The 21812-nt window shown below is 34.8% G+C and overlaps 3 protein-coding genes and 1 non-coding gene across 7 annotated transcripts; 2 read left to right on the plus strand and 2 right to left on the minus strand.

Moving 5' to 3' along the window:
* The first annotated feature begins 570 nt into the window (after window positions 1-570).
* Window positions 571-5093, plus strand: LOC18108583 (probable protein phosphatase 2C 52). Of its 3 annotated transcripts, none has more exons than XM_024591290.2 (6): window positions 571-721; window positions 2078-2577; window positions 2657-3004; window positions 3132-3249; window positions 3339-3562; window positions 4379-5093. In XM_024591290.2, the coding sequence occupies exons 2-6, from the start codon at window positions 2320-2322 to the stop codon at window positions 4853-4855; spliced, it is 1425 nt and encodes a 474-aa protein (XP_024447058.1). In that variant the 5' UTR covers window positions 571-721; window positions 2078-2319; the 3' UTR covers window positions 4856-5093. The 3 variants fall into 3 exon arrangements, with proteins under 3 accessions (XP_024447058.1, XP_006371587.2, XP_024447057.1); XM_006371525.3 differs by lacking the exon at window positions 571-721 and adding an exon at window positions 747-1674; XM_024591289.2 differs by lacking the exon at window positions 571-721 and having other exon boundaries at window positions 747-2577.
* A 4143-nt stretch (window positions 5094-9236) lies between these two features.
* LOC18108584 (uncharacterized) lies at window positions 9237-13314 on the minus strand. 2 transcript variants are annotated; one of them, XM_006371526.3, is made up of 7 exons: window positions 12621-13302; window positions 11901-12041; window positions 11684-11797; window positions 11416-11589; window positions 10490-10605; window positions 9913-9994; window positions 9237-9671 (listed from the first exon to the last, which is right to left on the minus strand). In XM_006371526.3, the coding sequence occupies exons 1-7, from the start codon at window positions 13035-13037 to the stop codon at window positions 9666-9668; spliced, it is 1050 nt and encodes a 349-aa protein (XP_006371588.1). In that variant the 5' UTR covers window positions 13038-13302; the 3' UTR covers window positions 9237-9665. The 2 variants fall into 2 exon arrangements, 1 of the variants encoding a protein (XP_006371588.1); XR_002979417.2 differs by lacking the exon at window positions 9237-9671 and having other exon boundaries at window positions 10490-10601; window positions 12621-13314.
* Window positions 13315-16442: 3128 nt separating this feature from the next.
* Window positions 16443-16514, minus strand: TRNAQ-CUG (transfer RNA glutamine (anticodon CUG)). The gene has a single exon. It is a non-coding gene; the product is annotated as a tRNA-Gln (tRNA).
* On the plus strand, window positions 16499-19296 carry LOC18108585 (pentatricopeptide repeat-containing protein At1g03560, mitochondrial). The gene has a single exon (XM_006371527.3). The coding sequence runs from the start codon at window positions 16623-16625 to the stop codon at window positions 18600-18602; it is 1980 nt and encodes a 659-aa protein (XP_006371589.3). The 5' UTR covers window positions 16499-16622; the 3' UTR covers window positions 18603-19296.
* Window positions 19297-21812: the final 2516 nt, after the last annotated feature.

Here is a 21812-nt window from a genome sequence, read left to right on the forward strand (position 1 = left end):
TAATTTAAAAACTCATAAAATTAAAGTGTAGCTTTAATATTTTTGGTTCAACCGTTATAGAAATCAACAAATTTTAAACTATAACTAAAATATCATTGAAATTCCCTCTAAAAATCAATTTTTAAAATGTGTTTGAGAGTGTGGTAGCGGTTACTTTTAAAAAAATATTTTTTATTTCAAAATGTATCAAAATAATATATTTTTTATTTTTTTAAAATTAATTTTAATACCAATGTATTAAAATTAATGTAAAAATATATAAAAATTAATTTATTATTTTTTAAAATTTCATAAAAAACCATTTGAAATGCAAATTTAAAAGCAAATCTTAGATGCCTTAACTCCATCCTCCTTTCATAGTAACCTCTCTTCATTTTTGCAATCAACATTTGGCATGAATTAATGCATCAGAAACCAACGCGCTTAACAAATGCGAGTGTTATTTTCCTTAACAACAAAATTATCTAAAAGGAAAAATCATGATTTAGGCTCTGAGCCCACACCCTTAACACATCAGTTACTGCCGGCCGACGTCCCTCCCTCTCGCCTGCTTTGCTTGCTTTTACAATTAATGCATCCACACACAAACAAGTCCATCTCTCTCTCTCTCTCTCTCATGTTTTTTATTTCAACATATTTTGTTTCTCTATGGGTTTTGCTCTGTTCTTCTTATCCTAAACTCTGAACTTGTTTTGTTTCACTTCTCGACAAAATATTGAAGGTGCTGTCTTTGTTCCAGTTTTGAATGCCCCGTTTCATGAACTTTGCTTGTCTTTCGATGATAAATGTGTTTTCTTTGTTTGCTTAAGATAATGTTAACACTTAATGCAAGAAGGCTTAAAGATCTGACACGTTTAACTTAAAGTGTTCATTAGCTAACTCTAATTGTTTACAGAGGCAACTGAGGAAACCAAAGGATAAAAGAAAGATGCATGCTTTATGGATTATGGAGTGTTTTTGCTTTTAAAAATTGAGACTTTCTGTTCTCTGCTATGGTATACAAAATGGGGTTCTTGAAAAATGGAAAATTTTGAATTTATATTCTTTGTTTTTTGCATTTTTTGAGTGGCCAAAGAGGGAAACAGAGTTTGAGTTGGGTTGAGTTGGGTTGGTTGGCCATACAAGTTAACAGAGTTGGGTTGAGTTGGTTGGCCAAACAAGTTTCCAGTCCTAGTAAATTTTTGTTTTGTAGTGTGTTGTTTTGCTCCTCTTTTTTTTTTTGGTTCTCTCGCTTTGTTAATGATAATTATGTAATAGTTGATATCTTTGTTATATTCTCTTTTTAAGGCCATCTTTTGATTCTGTTTTGACAAAATCATACCTTTGTTTCGTCCTTTTTTACTTTTCTGTTTCTGCTTTATCTCTTCTTGGTTTTCTCTCTAGTGGGAATTCAAAGTTCTACGTTTCCTCTCTCTCTCTCCCCCCCTCCCCCCCCTCCCTCCCTCCCTCTTTACTTTTAAATAATGGTCCAGTCTTAATTTTGAATTTGCTTTGATGGGTTTCTTTTTTTAAGTGGAAACTAATTGCAAAATGCATACTTTGTTCTATCTTTAAGTCTTTTATGGACAACCCACCAGAAATCTGAGGGTTTTAATTGAGATTGTGCCAAATAGTATACTACTTGTCAACTCTTTGTTTTGATCTCTTCTTTGGTTCTCTACTCAAGCATAAAAGGTAAGAATTCAAGAATCATGAAAATACGTTCATTTTATTCTTATGATTGTAGTGTATTTTGATGTATTTTACTTGGCAGGACAAACAGGTTTCTTGTTTTCTGATTTGTTCTTGAATTTTATGCTTCTCTCTTTGCTGGCTTCAGTTTTTTAATTATTTGTTTGTGGATTCTTAAGTAACAAGACTTTAACTCTCTAAGTAGTGTGACAATAATGTGAATCCTTACGAAGGACAAGATATTAGGACAGCCTTTTAAGAATATCCTATTCCAAGTTGACATGGAAGATTATTAAATTTGGTTTTGTTTGATTTGTTGAGAGTTTAGTTACTTGCAGTCATCTCTGGTTTCTAACGAGGTATTTAATTAACAATCATTAACTGTTGTCCTTTTGTTTGTGCTCAGCCAGTTTAATCGTTGATTTGCGCAATCACTTATGGATTGTATTTGACCAAGATTAAAAAGGTCATGGTTTTCTACACTGGGGTGTACAGTGACTAGTGTGGGAATCTTTGATGTTTTGGATAGTCTTTTTCTTGGTTGACTAGCTAGCAAAATTCGGAATTTTATGCGAGATCTGTTCTGGAAATAAGAGGAAGCTTGTCTATTAATTAAACCATAGATGTCTTTGTTCTGGGATTGAGCAAATGGGAGCTTGTGTTTCAACTAGTCGGAGTACTTGCAGCAGTAAGAGCAATGGAGAGCCAGTTCCTCTGCCTTGCTTGGGGATTGGTTTTTGCCGGCAAAAGAGAACTAAAAGAACATTCTCTGATCATGTGGTCACACTACAACATTTACCATCCATACCTAACAGGGTTTTCACCAATGGAAAGAGCCGAACTTCTTGTATATTCACACAGCAGGGTCGAAAGGGCATAAACCAGGATGCAATGATTGTGTGGGAAGTAAGTTTCATTTTCCATCGAGATTAGCTTTTAATAACATTTGGTGTTAAATGCTTAGTCTCACTTTGGATCTATGTAGGATTTCATGTCAGAGGATGTGACCTTCTGTGGTGTTTTTGATGGTCATGGTCCTCATGGCCATCTAGTTGCCCGCAAGGTCAGGGATACCCTGCCTGTAAAATTACAATCATTCTTGAACTCTTGTCAGTCAAGGCAAAATGGGTCAGATCAAACTTGTTTCAAGGGGAATTCGATGAAATCAGATGTTGGGGATTTGGACAAGGATGGCTCTATCGAGGATAAATTGAACTCTTTATGGAGAGAAGCGTTCCTGAAGTCATATAAGGCCATGGATAAAGAGCTGAAATCCCATCCGAATTTGGACTGCTTCTGCAGTGGGAGCACAGCTATCACTATTGTGAAACAGGTATTGTAGGGTGGTCAGCTCACTGTTGATATTTCATTCATTTAGCTTGTAGGAAGTATAGATCACTCTTCATATTCCACTTGTTTAGCTTTAGCCTTATTGTATACATTTATTTGTGATTTTAAAGGGCTCCAATCTATTCATGGGATATATTGGGGATTCCCGTGCAATCATGGGATCTAAGGACAGCAATGATTCCATGGTGGCAGTCCAGTTGACCGTTGATCTGAAGCCTGATTTGCCAAGTAGGTCATATGCATTACAATTAGCTATGTGTTTTGGTGGTACCCATCTTTGCAAACCCATGAGTTGACATGAAACGAAATTGTTGCAGGGGAAGCTGAAAGAATTAAGCGGTGTAAAGGTAGAGTGTTTGCATTGCAAGACGAGCCTGAAGTGCCAAGAGTTTGGTTACCATTTGATGATGCTCCTGGCTTAGCAATGGCTCGGGCATTTGGTGATTTCTGTTTGAAGGAATATGGAGTGATCTCCATACCTGAGTTTTCACATCGGACCCTTACAGAGAGGGATCAATTCATCGTTCTTGCCTCAGATGGGGTATGTTTTCACCACTGATATATTTTTCCGAGCAGTTCATTTTCTATCTGTTAATATTAAATCCGGATTTATTTTATTTTGAGATACTCAGCTGATGAGACTTTTCAATTTGATATTTCTAAGGTCCTATATATTACTGACTGAATGTTTAATGACTCTGGTTACCATGTGGATGCATGGTGGAGAGGAAAGCTTGTAGAGGAGTGTCAAGTGTATATAAATACCAATCAGGCAATAACACGTTTTTTTGAAAGGCCTACAAGGGAAAAAAGAGAACTCAGTGTGGTGGATCATGGATTTTGTATGCCTATAGATTGAATTGAGGGTTCTTCAAACCTAAGCAGCAAATAGATTGACCCAGCTGTCAGCTGCCATTCCATGACAGCTATGTTACAATGGCCAGTCATGTTTTTCTTTGAACAGTGTTGCATTGTTCTATGCTTGAGCTTTTGAGTCAAAATGAGTTCCTGATGTTCCCAATCTATTCTGACTTCCATATAATCCTGTCTTGTGCAAGCTTTTCCAAATGTTATTTTTTGATATATTGAGTTTCTGATTGTGATACATGTGCATCATCTTGATTGGATTGCCAAATCTTTTAGTCTCACCTATCCAAATTCATCAAGAATACAGAAATGCTAAACAGTAATGTAATATCAAAGCTAATTACACCTCAGCAATTTTGAAATACCAGAACTGTAACCTTGATATGTTCTTTTTTTCTTTTTCCGAGACAATGCTTGGCAATATTCTTTTTTTTTTTTTAACTTATGCACTACTTTCTTCTGTGCTAAATGTTAAGTTTGAATTGCACAGGTTTGGGATGTCTTGAGCAATGAAGAGGTGGTTGAGATTGTATCCTCAGCTCCAACACGGGCATCAGCAGCAAGAATTCTGGTGGACTCAGCTGCTCGTGAATGGAAGCTTAAATACCCAACTTCAAAGATGGATGACTGTGCTGTTGTTTGCTTATTTCTGGACGGGAAAATGGACTCGGAATCGGATTATGATGAACAAGGCTTTTCCTCAGCAACTCTTGATCAGAGCAATCATTCTGGCAATGCTGCTGAATCAGACGATGGGCAGAAATCTGAGCCATGTTTGCAAAGAAATTTTACAGTTAGATCAGCAGAAGAAACTGATACTTATGGAAGGCAAGCTGTTGAAGTTGATGGAGATGGCGAAGCAGTGAATAATGCTGAGGATCAGAGTTGGCTAGGTTTGGAAGGAGTCACTCGAGTGAATTCACTTGTTCAACTTCCAAGATTTTCTGAGGAAAGACCAGGCCCATAATTTTTGTGGTATCTACATAGATGAAATGGGGCTGCCATCATTGTAATATTTTGGCTCTTGAGCCTCATTATACTCAGAAAGTTCTCTTGTTCTGGTGGCACAATGTTTTGAAACTTTGTCCAGGTAAATTATTGCCCCGGTCCCTTTTGTTGTATGTTCACAGAAATGTAGAAAGACAGCTTTGTTCAGAGGATTGAACTAAACATAGCTCTGTCAATACCACTTTATCTTCTGTCAAGATTCTGAATGTGCTTGTATAAGGTCTTCATGGTTACCATATCAAATTCTTGTCGCCAGCAAGTTTCTTATCCCAGATGGGCGTTTTCTCCAAGAGCTACGATAGTAGTCCTGCCTGACGTTCAACCATGATTGCCTTGCTGCTGAAAAAAATGGAATTGATTCTGAGAAAGAGAGGAAATGCAAACGCGGTGTGGGATACATTTTCTTCCTGTTTGAATCCTGCTCCCTTTCAACTTGTCTACATCTTCACATATGCCAAGGATTGGGGGCAAAATAGTCTATCAGGGGTCTTTGCTTTCTATGATGGTCAAGATCAAGACTCAGTGAATTCAACGGGCAGCTTATAGTTTTGAGAGCAGTCATTTCATGCAAACATGTTTCAAGTGAAAGACCCTCTACGGATTCCAAGTACCATCTAATTTCTATAACTTGGATGTTTCACTTAGATGGTAAGTGATTTAATCCCATCAATATCATCTCGAAATTTGAATCAACGGGTGGCTGCGACAGAATTTCTTGTTAACGCACCAACAAATCTCTATGCAATCTTCTTCTTCTTCTGCTGCTGCTGCTGCTGCTGCTGCTGAAGGGACACCCTTAACATAACCACGATAATTTTGTAATGTTATGCTAACCCTTGCAAACATGACACATTATTTAACTGATATTATCCATGCATTCATTACTTCTTCATTTACCATCTTATCAGGAAATTATTCCATCTCTTGGTTTGTTGCATCCTCCTAACGTTTACGGTAAACACATTTGTAAAAATTATTAATGGACACGATCACAAAACCAAATCAAATTTACTAGAATCATATGAACAGGTATAGTTGTGGACAGACATACCATTAATAGCATCTCTCATCTGGTCACAAGGACACATATGTAGTTAGAGGGATGGAAGAGATCAATTTAATGGCCGCCGGGCTTGGTAATGAAAAATAAGACCCAAATGTTAGGGAAACAAGGTTAGCTCTACATGTTTCAACTTGTCAATAAACAAGAAACCACCAAGCGATTTTTAGAGGGAAATTTCCAATTTCCATTGCCTTTAAGAGGGAAGCATCATTGGTTCATCCTTTATTGATCAAGACTACTTGGATTTGTGCCATCGCTACCAATCGTCTGTATGATTTTGTTTTTCATTTTTAAAGGTTTTTTTCAAAACCAAACTTAATGAATGTGGTTTCTAGTCACCATCAGCAACATTTAAATCAGTCTCTTCCAACCATGACCTACCCATCTCTTTTATCCTTCATGCAAGCAGAGACAGTAACACATTTACATCTTGCTGGAAAACCATCTTTGATCACGAGCAAAACCAGACAAAATCTTCCAACAACCACCCAAAAGTTCAATCAACAAAAACAAATCACATTAGTAAATAACGGCAACACGTAGAAGATAAATAATAACACAAGATCTCTAATAGTTTTTCATTCAAAAGAGAATGCTAGGTTCTAACTTTCAAAACATGACAGGAAATGGCCAATAACCAACCATTCTGATTCTCTGTTCTATAAAAAGGGGTTTTTTTTTTCTCATTTCAGAAGTACATATTTTCACCATCAGGAAGATATGAAAAACTAGAAACCTTATCCGAAGGTGAGCTGGGAGATAACCCCTTAATTTGGAATGTCCAGAAGGGAGAGCTGGATGTTTCACAAAGAATAATCTGCAGCGACGATTACAATATTTCCAGGTAAGTATAAAGAAAATAGGTGGGGTAAAAATCTTTCAGAGAGCAGCACACAAGAGGGACAGTATGTAGATCTTTCTGTTGGAGTATAACCTCTAGCATAATCTTATCATTGACTAAGGAGAAGATCAATGGAAAATGTAAAATAGCACTCAGTTCTCCAGATCGAGACGCAATACACAGTAATTTCTTAGTCACACTGTGCACTTGTCTTCTCCAAAAATGAAGTCAATAAAACATTTTGAGCTGCTTTTAAAGCATCATAGCTAATCACTTTCAGAGAAACTTTGCCACAATCAGTATGTTGGAACTAATTAGCACGTGTATCCACCGAATATGGTGTGTACAAGAAATGAAATGTGTTTGCCATAAAAAGAAAAAAAGAAAAACCATAAATCTAGAATCTGCCTGCTCGTAAAGGTCCCAAACATCAGTTCTGCTCCATCTTGTAACTATAAATGTGGGAATTATCTCATTTAGTGTCATGTTTTGATTCAGTTCAAGATACATGATCCAGGAACCAAACAGCATTACGACTTGAGCTGCCAGTTTAAGAACTTGAAGGGTGTAAATTAGTCAGGTTCTAGATTTGCTCTGTAAAGATCACCAGTTCGAATCCCACAAATCTTAGAATCTCTGAAGATTTACATGGTCGTTAACTTCAGAACCCGTGGAATTAGTCGAAATACGTACAAACTAACCGGACAGTCATTTTAATAAAAAGAAGAAGAAAAAAACTGTACTCGATGTTCAAATGTTGTCTCTGACCTTCATAATAAATCACTATCATTTGAAATAAACTAATCTTTGAAGTCATCGATGCCCGAGAACCACTCCTATTCATAGACCAAAATCAAACCTTTTATGCTTCCCCTTCCCTCTTACGCTACCAACTCACATACAATGCAACTAATTCAAGCATCCATATCAAAACAATATGCAATCTTTAATACCTAGATTTTCTATTTGTTCGCTACAAAATTTCTAAATTTTGTATCTTTTAATTTGGACTAAAATCTTTCTTGGATTCCAAAATAATCTTTTATTTGATTTTTTTAAAAAAATAGATGCTCCATGGTATTGAAGGACATATCTTAATTTATAAAATTAATCTCTCACGATTTGTTAGGGAAGAAATGAAAAAAAGAGAGGATAAATCCTATAGGTTGACACTACAAATTCCATCTCCCAATACATATATTAACTGTACTCAGATTGATAGGTAATCATAATCAGTGATGACATCACTATTTTCATTGCTATTACATAACCATACATGATATTTTCACCTTATATTATTTCTCGAAAACCATAAATAAATCTGAAGGCTAAATCATATTATTTATCTTATAGATATGATCAAAATCTATCATATGCCCTGAATTTCATAATTTTACCAATGTAATTTTGTTTATTATAATACTAAAATAAAACACTTATATTTCAATGAATATTGATATAGGAAAGATGGAAGAAAAAGGATCTTTTTTTTTTTTATCTATTGTGATTATATTTTTTCCCCTATTCTTCCTTCTGAAAGGAAAAAAAAAAAAAGGATTAGCCCATTCACTATAGTCATTTGTTTAATCGGTGGATAGGAGCATATTTTGGATCAGAATCCTGAGGAGTATTACTGATCATTATTACTAATTTAAAGCCTCAGTTAATATTATTTTTTTGAATAATTCATTACAAATGTCTTATTCATCATGGTGTTACTAATTTAAAGCCATTATCTAATCTTATCTAAATAAAAAACAAAAAAATAAATAAATTTAATACATTTTAAAAAACTTATTTTAATATATTTTTAAACGAAAAATATTTTAAATTTTTATCATATTCTCAAACAAACTTAAAATTTTATTTATTTTTATATAGTTAAATACAATCTACATTTTACCTCAATTTAAAAATACTTGATTAATTAATACATATCCAAATTTTATATAAATCCTATTAAAAACTCTACTAAAATTTTAATTAAAAAAACTATAATTTATAATTTTTTTAAATCACAAAGTACAATAATACCATTCACACGCTACCCATGCTATGACTGCTGAATTCACGAGGAAATATTTATTTGTAGCCTTGGAACACCCTGACCGAGAAGGTGAGGATACCTGCCAGTTTCAGAATACGAGCATAGACTGCCTGTCATGTCATCCACATGCTCCTCACTTATTTGTGTTTGTAACATGCATGGATATTTTTTTTAAAATATTTTTTATTTAAAAATAAATTAAAATAATTTTTTTATATTAACATATCAAAACCTTTAAAACATAAACACATTTTTAAAACACAGCCGTAGGACAAAACACAAAGCCAAAGAGCCTCTTTAATGGCATGTCCTCCATCTGGTGTATGCAGCCCGGGAGATCCGATTTGTTGTCCCTGTTTCATAATGGTCAATGCATAACAGTCTTGAGGAGAGAAGGAAAATCATATGTTTCATTTACTTTTCTTCTATAGCTCCATGTTTCAATACATTGCTTCTTGATTGATTGGTCCACGACTGAGTTTGAGGACCAGGTCCGTGTGATAATTTCTCCCAATGCAAGAACCTCCTTGAATTGCAAAAAGATCCTTTGAAGGGTCGGGTGTCACAACCTTACTACTATACTTTCAGGAAGCTTCTTCTGTATTTTGAAGCTCGTGCTCCAAGTAGCAAAGAAACAATCTGCTGTTGCAGCAGCCACCGAGCCTCACCCTAAAACAATATTAATATACAGTATACACATCAACAAAACAACAGGCAAATTACGGTAGAGGCTGTTCTTGCACAGCAAGTCTGTCAATGTTTGCCTGATGACAGCAAGTGCACCACCCTTCTTGTTGGGACATGATTTTCCAGTTCATTTATTTCTGCAAGGTGAGATAAAGGGAAGGATATCAGCATATAGGAAACTAAAAATCAACTGCATCACAACATGAACCTGTACAAAATTGTGGTTCCTCTGACCTACAGTATAGGTTCGATTACTTGACGCAAAGCCTAGAGGAGCGGTGATTTTTGGTCACATTGTTCAGAGTCAATGGACTTTCCAATAATATAGTTTTATCCATAATGGGATTATTTGAAAGGAAAAGTTTAATTGTGATGTACCTCATCAGCACTGCCTGAAGAGCTTGAGTTTGCCTCCAAGGTTGTGTCAGAAATTCGAGCTTCTGATTTCTCATTCGAATAACTGAAAACAGAAAAGAAAACACAGTGTTAAATAGAAAATCAGCAAAGCATTTTACATAGAAGAAAGGCTATAGCACAATTTTAACACCGGGAAAAAAACCCCACCAAAACTATGATAATAGTTACAAGTTATCACCAGAAACAGAAATCGAAGAAAGATGCAATGCTACACAAACGGTAAGAATAAAAGACATGCTCCTTTTGAGTTCACAATGGTTTGTACCTGGGGTCCTAAGCACTTCGGAATCCTTAATTGTCATATGTTAATTACACTACGCAACCAATTAGCCACCAAAAATGATAGGTCGTATGAATAGAACAAAGCAAAAAAAAAAAGTAATTTTATAATTCAATCCTATATATCAAGTCATAAGATTCAGTTGCAAATTAAACAAACTATAAAGAGACCAGCCATTCTAGCAGGTCTAATTGTTGAGACTGGTGCTACTCATTAGATACTCTCATTTTTAGCTGGTTAATGATCATGAATACTTACGTTGAGAGTATTGTCACCCAGATGAGCTCCACACAATCTACCCAAAGAAGCCTTTGTTCAAGAGGGATAACACCATAGGTAATCAAATGAGCAAATGGCCAAAGCTTCCATCCTGCCTATCAAGCAGATCAACAGAAACAGTTTACTATCACCAAGACACGATGTATAACTGAACAATTATCTATCAGTTGAATGTTATTTTACATGGAACTCAAAGCATAAATGAACCTCAAAAAATTGCCTCGGTGAAAATCATTCAACTACATCAGTGTATAAAGGCAAGAAAATGGACCTTTACCATTGTAATATTCTTTCTTGCTGCTAGTTCATGCTACTTTTAGCACCATTGGAGACAAATGAATGCAATTTAGATTACATTGAGCTGTTCAAGATTTTTTCTCTTTGTGAAAAAAATGATTTCAAAGATAATTCCTTTGTCAAACTTTTAAGGGTTACAACAGGTAGGATGCTAGTGGCAGTCTATAGCCCTTCTATGTCATCTTCTAACCAAGGGCCTCAATGCGAGCACAAAAATCTTTCTTCTTCATATTCTCAATTGACATGGAGGACATTCTCAGGCAGGCTATTAATTTGTCCCTTCACAATCCCAAGATCATATGTTCAGTAGAAGCCTCAATCCTGCAGTCTAAATTAGAAGAGACCTATTCTATCCTTTATTCGGTTTTTCTATAGAAACATTTTAGCTGAATTTAAAAGCCAATAGCAAATTTCAAAATGCAATGAAAATGCTGATAAATAAGTTTGGTATAAAATCAAAATCAAAGCTGGTAAATCAATGACTTTTTTCCCAGACAACAATGTTAGTATCATGGACAAATTGAAATCAAGGGGAAAATGTTTCAATCAGGAGCATTTATCTATAGCATTTTCAACTTGCACATGGAAAAATTTGAGGAGCTTCTTACAGTCAACATTAGCCAAAACGTTGCCTTCAGCTCGCTAAAAATATTGTCCGGGGACTCAAAACGCAACAAACCTAGCGCCACATAGTAGATGCTGTTCCAAAGTGCTGCCCAAACTGTTTGGTCAAAGGCAACTTTGGCTGGGACCACCCACCAATCTTCAAAAGGAAAAAGAGCCTAGAAACCAATGTAAACGATTTCAGCCATCCAAATGACATCAACATGACAGCAAGTGAAGTGAAATGAACAAAACCCAAACAACAATAATCACCTCACAGAATTGATAGTAATAATGAGAGAGGGATCCATGTAGACTAAACCCAACAAGCCCTGATCTAAACGTGCGAGTCCGGTCAAACTCGAAAATTGGTTTTCCTTCATAGCACTGCATTTCAGAACAATATAAACACATGAATTGTGAAAAACAAGTTGATAACTCTGCTAAGCCACCTGGGAAAAATCCCAAACAAGGGAAACAGAAGACTTACTTGAGCAATCCAATCTCCTATAGAGTAGACCATCCCACTAATTGCCATTTTGGCCAAAACAGGGTTCGCTTTGAGAGCTTGTTCATATGCAATCCAATTGTGCTCAGGCAAATACCTTAGAATCTCATAAAGGGTCCATCCCTGAACGCTATTAAAAATTACGAAAAGTTTCCTGAAGGATAGAAATGCAATAACTAGAACAATAATTCTGTTCATTACTGATAAAATGTAGCAAGGAAATTGATATTAAGCTTTCTTTTCAGCTTCTTCATCACTGGATAAAACTTCTATTCTTTAAATTACGGAAAACATCAAATAATGCTGATCCCACAATTTGTGAACCAATTCAGGTGATGCTTAACCTCACAAAACATGATTCTGACAATCAAAGGGTATCAAACCTCAAAGATTAATATCAGATTTCTAAGAGCCAAATTACAAAAATTGAGCAATTAGTTTCACACATGTAAGATCAATGAAAAAAGAAAAGTTCTTGTGCAAACCAAGAATGAACCAATCCAAATTTTGCACAATACATAACAAATTAACATTACAAACCAAAAATTAAAAACAAAAATCCCACCTGTTAATCATAAACAGAAGCAAACTACAAAGAGCACAACTTTCACCCATGTTCATGGTCAGCATAAACAGAACTGGATTCATTTACTAACCACAAGAAAAAAGAACGGAATTTAAGGTAACAAAAACATCACTTACATGCCAATAATCATGATCAATAGTAAGCAACCTAGAGACAGCAAGAGTACCAAACCCCAATACAATGGTAGCATTAATAGCTCTACTTGTCATTCTCTCTTCTTCATCATCAGTCTCAACAGTAGAAGAAGAAGATGATGAAAGAAGGTCAGAATCTTTGGACCCATTAACAAGCAAAGGGTTACTTTTGTCTTTCAAAGGTTTATCTTTGACTGGAACAACTTCTTTGTCTTCTGTGAGCGATCCAGTGATCAAAGTTCTAGTCTTTTTGGTTGAGAGGATTGTGTTCTTTGATGGGTTGGATTTGGTGAAGGGTTTTGTGGAGAGGAGAAGTGAAGGAGAAGAGGAATAGGGTTTGTGGGTTTTGGTGAGCGAAGAGAATTTGTGATGGGAAGGAAGCGTGTAAAGAGTGGCCATGGATCAGAAAGTGAGCTAAAACCAAAAGTGCAAGAATGGCAATGAAGACAATTTTGATTGGAGCTGTGATTGTTCTTACTTCTTAAGGTTATATCTTTCTTTTTTTTAAGCTAAAATGCATAGTTCTCGAGGAAAAGGGAAAATGAGTGGAGTTAATTCTGCACATTTTTCTAGTTAAAGAAGTCGAGTAGGAGATCTTACATTCGGACCTTAAAGAGAAGAGCATGTGTAAGATAAAGGAGCCACATCATGTGTTCGATCACCATGTACAGTAAGTCAGCATTTCAAACTTTGCCGACCTTTCCTGTGGAGGTTTTCTTGCCACATATCTTCACCTTCCCTTACGAGAAAACTTTTGATAAATTTTAGAGATCAAATCCCAAACAATGACCACCTTGTTAATGTCACTCAAAACTAGATTCATTGACATTTCTTCCTAAATTGGCTTGTAGTTAGACATTTAAATCGGCTTGATTTTTAATTTTGAAACAATCATAAAGGAATTCCTTGTGTTATTAAAATCTACATGCCTATATATGTTGTCTCGGTGACTTATTGATTTGACTTCTTAGTCAAGTTAGAATTTTTTTTTAGTTTAATGAAAGTGTTCGGGCCAGCTTGCGACTGGATTAGAGTTGATTTATTCAATAAGATAGATTAATTAATAATTTATTTGACATAGTCAATTTTAACTTTTTTATTTTATTTTTTAAAAATAATATCATCTTATATTTTTTTAAAATCTTAAAATGATAATATTTAAAATTAATTTAGGTCAACTCATTTGATTAGTACCCCGAGCCTTTGTTAGGACAGGTTAGGTTTAATGACTTTGATAATAAACATGTTGATAGGAAATTAACTATTTTTGCAACTATAATTAGTTTGCATGTTTGAACTATGCTACGATTCAAAATAGTATATAAAAAAAACTAACAAAAAATATATAGATTGCAGATAACTTTTGATATTTTTATTAAACTAAACCAAACAGGTTTAAAATCTCTTGGTCCGACTCTTTACCTAACTCGGGTTTAAAATTAAATTATATAACAATTGACTTGACCGATCAAAAGACATTCCGATCAATTAGTAAAATAAGCAAGAGGATAAAATTGAAAAAAAAAAAGAATGAAATCAATGTAAAAAAAAAACTTAACTTTTTACCTAGTCCAAGTTTGAAATCAAACCATATTAGAATTTTCCTTGTATGACTTGACCGATTGATAAAAATATTTGAAGATAAAATTAAAAAAATGATAAAATTGAAAGAAAAAAACCTCAATACATGTCTCTTTGCTTAGTCCGAGTTTAAAATTAAACCATGTAGAAGTCACTCCAACATGATCTAGTCAATTTAGTTGGTTTAAAAACAATGTAAATAATTGCTAAAAAAATTGAAAATAAAATTAAAAAAAATAAAATTAAAAAAAAAAGGAGAATGGAAAAAAATAGAGGGATGAATTGGAAAAAAGGAAAAACAAAATATACCAATGGAGCTACTTAATGATCTCAAGTTTGTTTTTAGTATATAATTAATATTTGCCAAGATAATCGTAATTCTTCCTTTGATATAAATCCACTCTTAATTCTTAATTATTTTATATACTTTAGCAACTATATATTATAAACACAATCTAATTTATATGGTAGTTTTAGGCAATCCAAATGGAATTTTCCCAAAGGGAAAAGGATGTAAAGATCCCTTGGTTAAAAGTAAATTTTTTTGTAATTGTGCCAAGGCAGTGGTAAGAGAATATTATTTGTTATTATTAAAAAACAAATTATAAGAGATGGTGTTTTTAATGTTTATCACTTTATAAAAGTATTATTTACTGTAATAGTGTTTTTTTTTTAAAAAAAAAAACTATATATTTTTTTTAACCTATCCTTTAATATTTAGTTTATTAAAGATTAAACTTTATCATTTATTACAATTTATCACAGTTTTGACATATTAACCTAGTTGACTCAATTTTCTTGTCTATTTTTTTAGTTAACATTTTTTTTTTAGTTTTACCCTTTAACATCTTTAATATTAGGTTGATTAAGAATCAGACTTTGTCATTTATTTCAGTTTATTTTCTATAAAGTTATCTTGATCTCATGACCCAAGTCATGGGTTGTGCAAGTTAACTCGGGTAAACTCAAATTGTTTTATTGTGTACTTTTTTATATTGATTTTTTTTTCAATTTTATCATTCAACAATGAGTTTATTAAGAAATGAACATCATAATTTGTTCCATTTGCTTTCTTTAAGGTTATTCTAGTTTTATAACTCAAGTCGTGCGTGTGGTAGGTCAGTTTAGGTTGACTCATGTCATTTTTTATTTACTTTCTATTAGGTTATTTTAGTCTTATGGTCTGAGTTATGAGTTTGATGAGTTAATCGGAGTTATTTTTTTTTGTTTTTTGTTTAAATTAATTTTTTTTTCAATTTCATTCTTCAATTGAGAATTAAACTTTATAATTTATTTTGATTTACTCTCTATGAAGTTATCCTAGTTTTATAACTCGAGTTATGAATATGGTAGGTTAACTCGGGTTAACTTTGATTGTTTTTTTTTTCCTTTTTAATTATCCTTTTCAATTTCATGGTTGATTGAAAATTATGCTTTTATAATTTGTTTTGATTTGATTTTTATAGGGTTTTCATGGTCTCATAACTCTGAGTTACGGATTTGAAATGTTAACTCGGGACGATTCAATATGTTGTCATCTTAATATTAAAAAAAAGATATCATCTTGAATCTTTATGAGTTAAATTATATTTTTACCAGTTATTCAAATTATCTTTGAGTTTGTCGAGACCAAATCATATTAAGTGAGCTCTCACGCTATTTATTTATTTTTTTAATTGAAAAAACATTAACTATACCTACATATATTTTTTTATATTAAAAAAAATTAATTTCACCCCCTGGTCAGTGATCCAGTTCCATCCATGTATTTTTTACGTAGCAATGGAAATTGAGATGTCCTTAATCGTAGGTTACATCGATCACTTTCTTCTCTCGCGTAGCTTCATGATAATCTTTAGATTTTCATACTCATCTCTATTGAAGATCTATTAATTTTTTTAGATTTGGATATGAAAAACAAAATAAGTGTAAAAAAAAATTAAAATATTCCATGTTCATTAAAATAAATATAAAGACTAGACTTCACTAGAAAAAAATAGAGAAAAAAGAGATCGATTGTCTAAGTTTTTTCTACAGCAGACTGATCTCCAAAGAATCGAGTTCATAAACTAAATTTCAACAATATTTCATAATACAAATAATAAAATAAAAAATATAAATCTAAATAACAAAAATCAGGTATAGAGATTAATGGAGTTGGAGGTTATTATATGTGCCTCCACCATCAAAGAAATCTGTGAAAAAAATAGTTAGAAAAAATCAAGGTCCCACCGAGATTTGAACTCGGGTTACTGGATTCAGAGTCCAATGTCCTTACCACTAGACCATGGGACCTATGGTGATGAGTTCTCCCTCAAAATATAGTTTCCAAATGTTGTTCTGTCTTCAAAACCTCTGCCATTTCTGTCACTCAGTGTGTCACTCAAACACCCAAAAACCCTGATGAGAAGAATAACCCTTTTGAGACCTCCTCCTTCCCTTCTCCCCGCAACAACCCTTCACTCTTTTACAACTCTCCTACCCTATAACAATGGCGGGTCTTCATCAAAACATCCAAAAAAGCGACCTACGCTGACTTTCACTTCAAATTCTAGGTGGGTATTCACAGACAGCAACTATCTCCCTCCACCTGAATGGATAGAGCCCTTTAATGACCTCTCTGATATCGCCTCAAAACCCCCTCAAGACCTTAAACCCTCTCCTTGGGTTCACCAAATTATGAGTCTTTTGTTAGATGGCCCGGTGGACATGGAATCAAGATTGGATCTTTTTTGCAACAAGTTCTTGATCAAGTTATCGCCAAATTTTGTGTCTTTTGTTTTGAAATCTATGGAACTTCAAAAAAGACCTGATCTTGCTTTAAAGTTCTTTACTTGGGCCGGTAAGCAAAAGAAATATACTCATAATCTTCAATGTTATGTTTCTTCGATTGATGTTTTAGCTATAAATGGTGATTTAGATAATGTAAAGTCAGTTTTTTGTAAGTTTAGAGGAATGGGGTTTTTGATGAATGTTTCTGCTGCGAATTCTTTGATTAAGAGCTTCGGTAGTTTAGGGATGGTAGAGGAGTTGTTGTGGGTGTGGCGTGGAATGAAGGAAAATGGGGTTGAACCAAGTTTATTTACCTATAATTTTTTGCTTAATGGTTTGGTTAATTCAGTGTTTATTGAATCCGCTGAGCGTGTTCTTGAGGTCATGGAGAACGGAAAAATTGGACCTGATGTTGTTACCTATAATACTATGATTAAAGGCTATTGTCAGGTCGGGAAGACCCAAAAAGCATTTGAGAAGTTTAGAGATATGGAGTTGAGAAATGTGGCACCAGATAAGATTACGTATATGACTTTGATTCAGGCGTGTTATGCGGAGGGGGATTTTGATTTGTGTTTAAGTTTATATCATGAAATGGATGAGAATGGATTGGAAATTCCGCCTCATGCTTATAGTCTAGTTATTGGGGGGCTTTGTAAGGAGGGGAAATGTGTGGAAGGATATGCTGTTTTCGAGAAGATGATTCAGAAAGGATGTAAAGTGAACGTGGCAATATATACAGCCTTGATTGACTCAAATGCAAAATGCGGTAACATGGGAGAGGCAATGTTGCTTTTTGAAAGGATGAAAAAGGAAGGACTTGAACCAGATGTGGTTACTTATGGGGTCGTTGTTAATTGTATGTGTAAGAGTGGGAGGTTGGATGAGGCTATGGAGTATTTGGAGTTTTGTAGAGTTAATGGAGTGGCAGTTAATGCCATGTTATATTCTAGTCTTATTGATGGCCTTGGCAAGGCTGGGAGGGTGCACGAAGCTGAGAAACTTTTTGAAGAGATGGTCAAGAAAGGATGCCCACCAGATTCATATTGCTATAATGCTCTTATTGATGCCCTTGCCAAATGTGGTAAGACCGATGAAGCATTAGCATTCTTTAAGAGAATGGAGGATGAAGGGTGCGATCAGACTGTATATACATACACCATAATGATAAATGGATTGTTCAGAGAGCATAAAAATGAAGAGGCATTGAAGATGTGGGATATGATGATAGATAAGGGTATCACGCCAACTGCAGCTGCTTTTAGGGCTCTATCTATTGGTCTCTGTTTATCAGGCAAGGTAGCCAGAGCTTGTAAACTTTTGGATGAACTAGCACCAATGGGTGTCATTCCCGAGACAGCTTTCGAGGATATGCTCAATGTGTTGTGCAAAGCAGGCCGTATAAAAGAGGCCTGTAAGTTGGCTGATGGCTTTGTTGACAGGGGCCGGGAAATTCCAGGGAGAGTTCGCACTGTTTTAATCAATGCTTTGAGGAAAGCTGGCAATGCAGATTTGGCTTTGAAGTTGATGCATAGCAAGATTGGGATTGGGTATGATAGAATGGGTAGTGTTAAGAGGCGAGTGAAATTTCGGATTCTTGTTGAAAGTTAATTCGTCTGCCTTATTTTTGCTTCTATGCCTCTGGGCAGTTTGCTTTTGACCATTAATTGGAGGATAGCGTGCCTGCAATGACTCTGCAGTTCATTCCTGTACATAATGCTATTCACTTTATGAAGAAGCTTTGCCACCAGATCTTCTGTCCAAGTGACATCTTTTGGATAGCATGTTCAAGATGCAAATGAACAGCTCTCATTCTTTGGAGTGGAAGGATTGATGCCCAGCCAAAAAGAAACAAGGGAAATAATGAAGCTTTTACACTGCCGTCCTTAAAACTCAGCCCTACAATTGTCTTCTTTGCATCCAAGCGATCCTTACTCTGAACTGACAATAATTCAAAGACCAATAACCCTCCTTATGTCAAGTCACCATTCAGTTTAATTTTGGTCCCTTGGATGTTTCATGCCCTCCTCACTTCTGCTGGTACTATAACTCACCATGCCTTGCTGGCACTCTTTAAAGCCATGGCCTTCTTCTCTATGTTCTTCAACTGTCAAGCTTTATGTAATGTCATTAACACACTTCCATCTACAATATAGTATCCCAGTGTGATTCCTTGATATCTCTTCCAAGTAGCGGAGAAATCTTTTCTTTTCCTTTCCTTTTTTATTTTTTTGCTGTTACTAAGTTTTCTCAATTTGGATATTTTTAGGCGGTTAAATCCAATAAAATAAATGGATTTCATTTATTTTAATTTGAAAAAAATCAAAATAGTTTTGGAATCAATTTAACACTAAGCTGGCTGAAATATAATTGAGCTGGAAAGTGAATCCTTTCTCCTTAAAACTTGACAGATAAATTTGAATTTTATGTGCAAAACAGATTCCTCATTACAGAAACATGCCCAGTGTAGCATTGGGTCAAGCTCAAACTTCATAGTGATAGGAGCATCTCTCTCTATCAAAGACAGATCCATACAGAGGTATGTCTTCTTGTTTTTTGCTTGGGTATCCATGTAAAATTCTGACATTAGATACACGACATTGTTCGCCCTTTTTGGCTCCATGTTACATCCCAAAATATAATGACTGTTTGTCCTTGAGCTCCATGCTCCATGCTCCATGCTTCAATACCATTAGTTGTTGTTATTCCCCTTTGTTTGTCAGCTTATGAGTCTTTTCACCGATAAGCATTATCTCACTGCATTCTTGGCCATAATAATCAAGTGTCTGAAATTTTTCTATATTTTTTGACCTTGTGGCTGTGCTGCAGATATTTTTGCTATGACCCAGCATGTTAGTGGCAAAAGCCACGAGCTCAAAACAATTGGCCTTGGGGACCATATCCAAGTGGATTTCATTATAGTTCCGCTGAGCAACGTTTTAAAAGAGTTAATGTTGGAATCTAGACAATATTGTTATTCTTTTCATGTTAGCAAGTGTTGGTTTTTTAGCCTGATTCATTCCAATGATTGATAACAATACTGCAACTGCGCCAGCCATTCAAATGCACTTAAGTAATAGCTTGATACCATGCATATAAAGCTAATGTACACAAGCATCAGTAACGATCCTGGTGTGCTTTTCTTGCTGATACCTAGACTCGCTATTCACACTTAGGGCTTTCTGGCAACTAGTTTGCAAGTCTCAATATGATTGAATATAAACTATTATGGGGGCTTCTTTTCTGTGATCTTGCTTTCATGATAATCCATTCCCTTGCACTGGGGTGGGGGGCGGGAAATTTGAGATTCTGGCAACATTTATTCATAGTTGCTGAAAGATTGATGACTGATCGAGTAGCTTTGCCAGCCCCTTTAATACCAAGATTAGTTATTTACTTTGAAGTGGTCCCCTTCAACAAGTACTCGATATTTACTTTGAAGTGGTCCCCTTCAACAAGTACTCGATATGCTTTGAGCAAGGTTAAAAATTTTGTTTTGTCTGAAATGTCAAGTATTATCTTGTTTCAATTAAAAAAAATGAAATAAATGAGAACAAATTTTATGTTGCTTTCAATTCTGATGTAGTCATATCAGGTCAATTCTCGTATTTTTACTTGTGTTTCAAATTATATATATATATATATATATGAACAAAATAGCTTTGAAAGGGCACGTTAAAATGCTCCGTTCCAATTCCAATTAAAAAGAACAAAACGTGACAACCTTGGATTTGAGGAGTCCCCTGGTGTGTGTGTTTCTGTCTATCAAAGTGCCATTTTCATCGGTTCATTCTCTTTCAATGGCAATGGCTGGTCTACATTTGGTGAAGGTGTGGGGACTGTACGTTTATTTCTCAGCTCAAGAAAGCTTCTTTGTCTGGAATGTGAAAGTTAATGGCTGCTTTAGAGCGATGGTCGGCAATCCTAAGGGTCGTTAACGCGGAGAAAAAAAATAAATAAGGCAAGGGTTTGATGAGCAAGTGAGAATTCCCGCAAAGTCCTAGAAAGTTTTTTAGGAAAATAATTCAGCTTAATAAATTGTGTTGTTGAAAATAGTGTTATCCATTTATAAATTGATTGATCATAACAATGCAATCTTTTTTCTTTTTTTAAAAAAATATGCAAATTCCTCTATTGAGAACAACAAATTTTGAGGTTGCTCCGTTACCCAAAAAAACAAAAAAGAAATTTGTGAAGGTTAGCAAACTTCAAGGATGTTCAAATTCTGGGCATTCATGTGTCCGCCAAATCTTGAACTTTTACTACATTTGTTTGTCCAAATCTTGGACTTCTACTTAAAAAAAATAGATAAATTTGAAAATAAAATAAGAAAATAAGATAAGCAAGTTGCAAACCAAAGAGTTGGCCCAACGTTATTTTTTTTAAATAAAAATTCTAATTTTTTTTTTGATTCGAGGAAACTCCATCCTCTGGAAAGTGCACTTTGTGGGTTCAGGTGAGCGAGTAAAATCCCGGTTGTTCCAGACTCTTATAAAAGATACACGTTCTGATTCGAACTTGAGACCTGCTGTGCAAATCTCAAGCTCTTTTTCATTACGTTAAACCTCTTGAAATTTAAGTCTGGATGACCTAACATGAATCCCAATATTTTACCGGCCGGTGAGTTCTGAGAGCAGTCCATTGTAAGTGGGATCGCATAAAAACCCACATGGGGCTATGTGTGCCCCTACTAGGGTTGGTTTTGGATCTCTCGGAAAGAAAATGTCTTCGTTTTTCGTCTTGCTCAGTACAAAAAAGGCTTCCCAACCTTGGTGAAATAGCAGAAACTCCCCCGAAGGCGCTTCAAATCCCAAGTTATCT

This window comes from Populus trichocarpa, chromosome 19 (genome assembly GCF_000002775.5).
Source record: "Populus trichocarpa isolate Nisqually-1 chromosome 19, P.trichocarpa_v4.1, whole genome shotgun sequence".
Classification (NCBI taxonomy): domain Eukaryota; kingdom Viridiplantae; phylum Streptophyta; class Magnoliopsida; order Malpighiales; family Salicaceae; genus Populus; species Populus trichocarpa.

Excerpts from the sequence above, each read along its gene's own strand:
- LOC18108583 (XM_024591290.2), top strand. The coding sequence starts at position 2,320 with ATGGGAGCTTGTGTTTCAACTAGTCGGAGTACTTGCAGCAGTAAGAGC. Across the intron at positions 3,250-3,338 it reads TCTGAAGCCTGATTTGCCAA|GGGAAGCTGAAAGAATTAAG; the intron begins GTAGGTCATATG and ends AAATTGTTGCAG. Across the intron at positions 3,563-4,378 it reads TCGTTCTTGCCTCAGATGGG|GTTTGGGATGTCTTGAGCAA; the intron begins GTATGTTTTCAC and ends TGAATTGCACAG.
- LOC18108584 (XM_006371526.3), bottom strand. The coding sequence starts at position 13,037 with ATGGCCACTCTTTACACGCTTCCTTCCCATCACAAATTCTCTTCGCTC. Across the intron at positions 11,590-11,683 it reads ATTACTATCAATTCTGTGAG|GCTCTTTTTCCTTTTGAAGA; the intron begins GTGATTATTGTT and ends ATTGGTTTCTAG. Across the intron at positions 10,606-11,415 it reads CGTTTTGGCTAATGTTGACT|GCAGGATGGAAGCTTTGGCC; the intron begins GTAAGAAGCTCC and ends TCTGCTTGATAG.
- LOC18108585 (XM_006371527.3), top strand. The coding sequence starts at position 16,623 with ATGAGAAGAATAACCCTTTTGAGACCTCCTCCTTCCCTTCTCCCCGCA.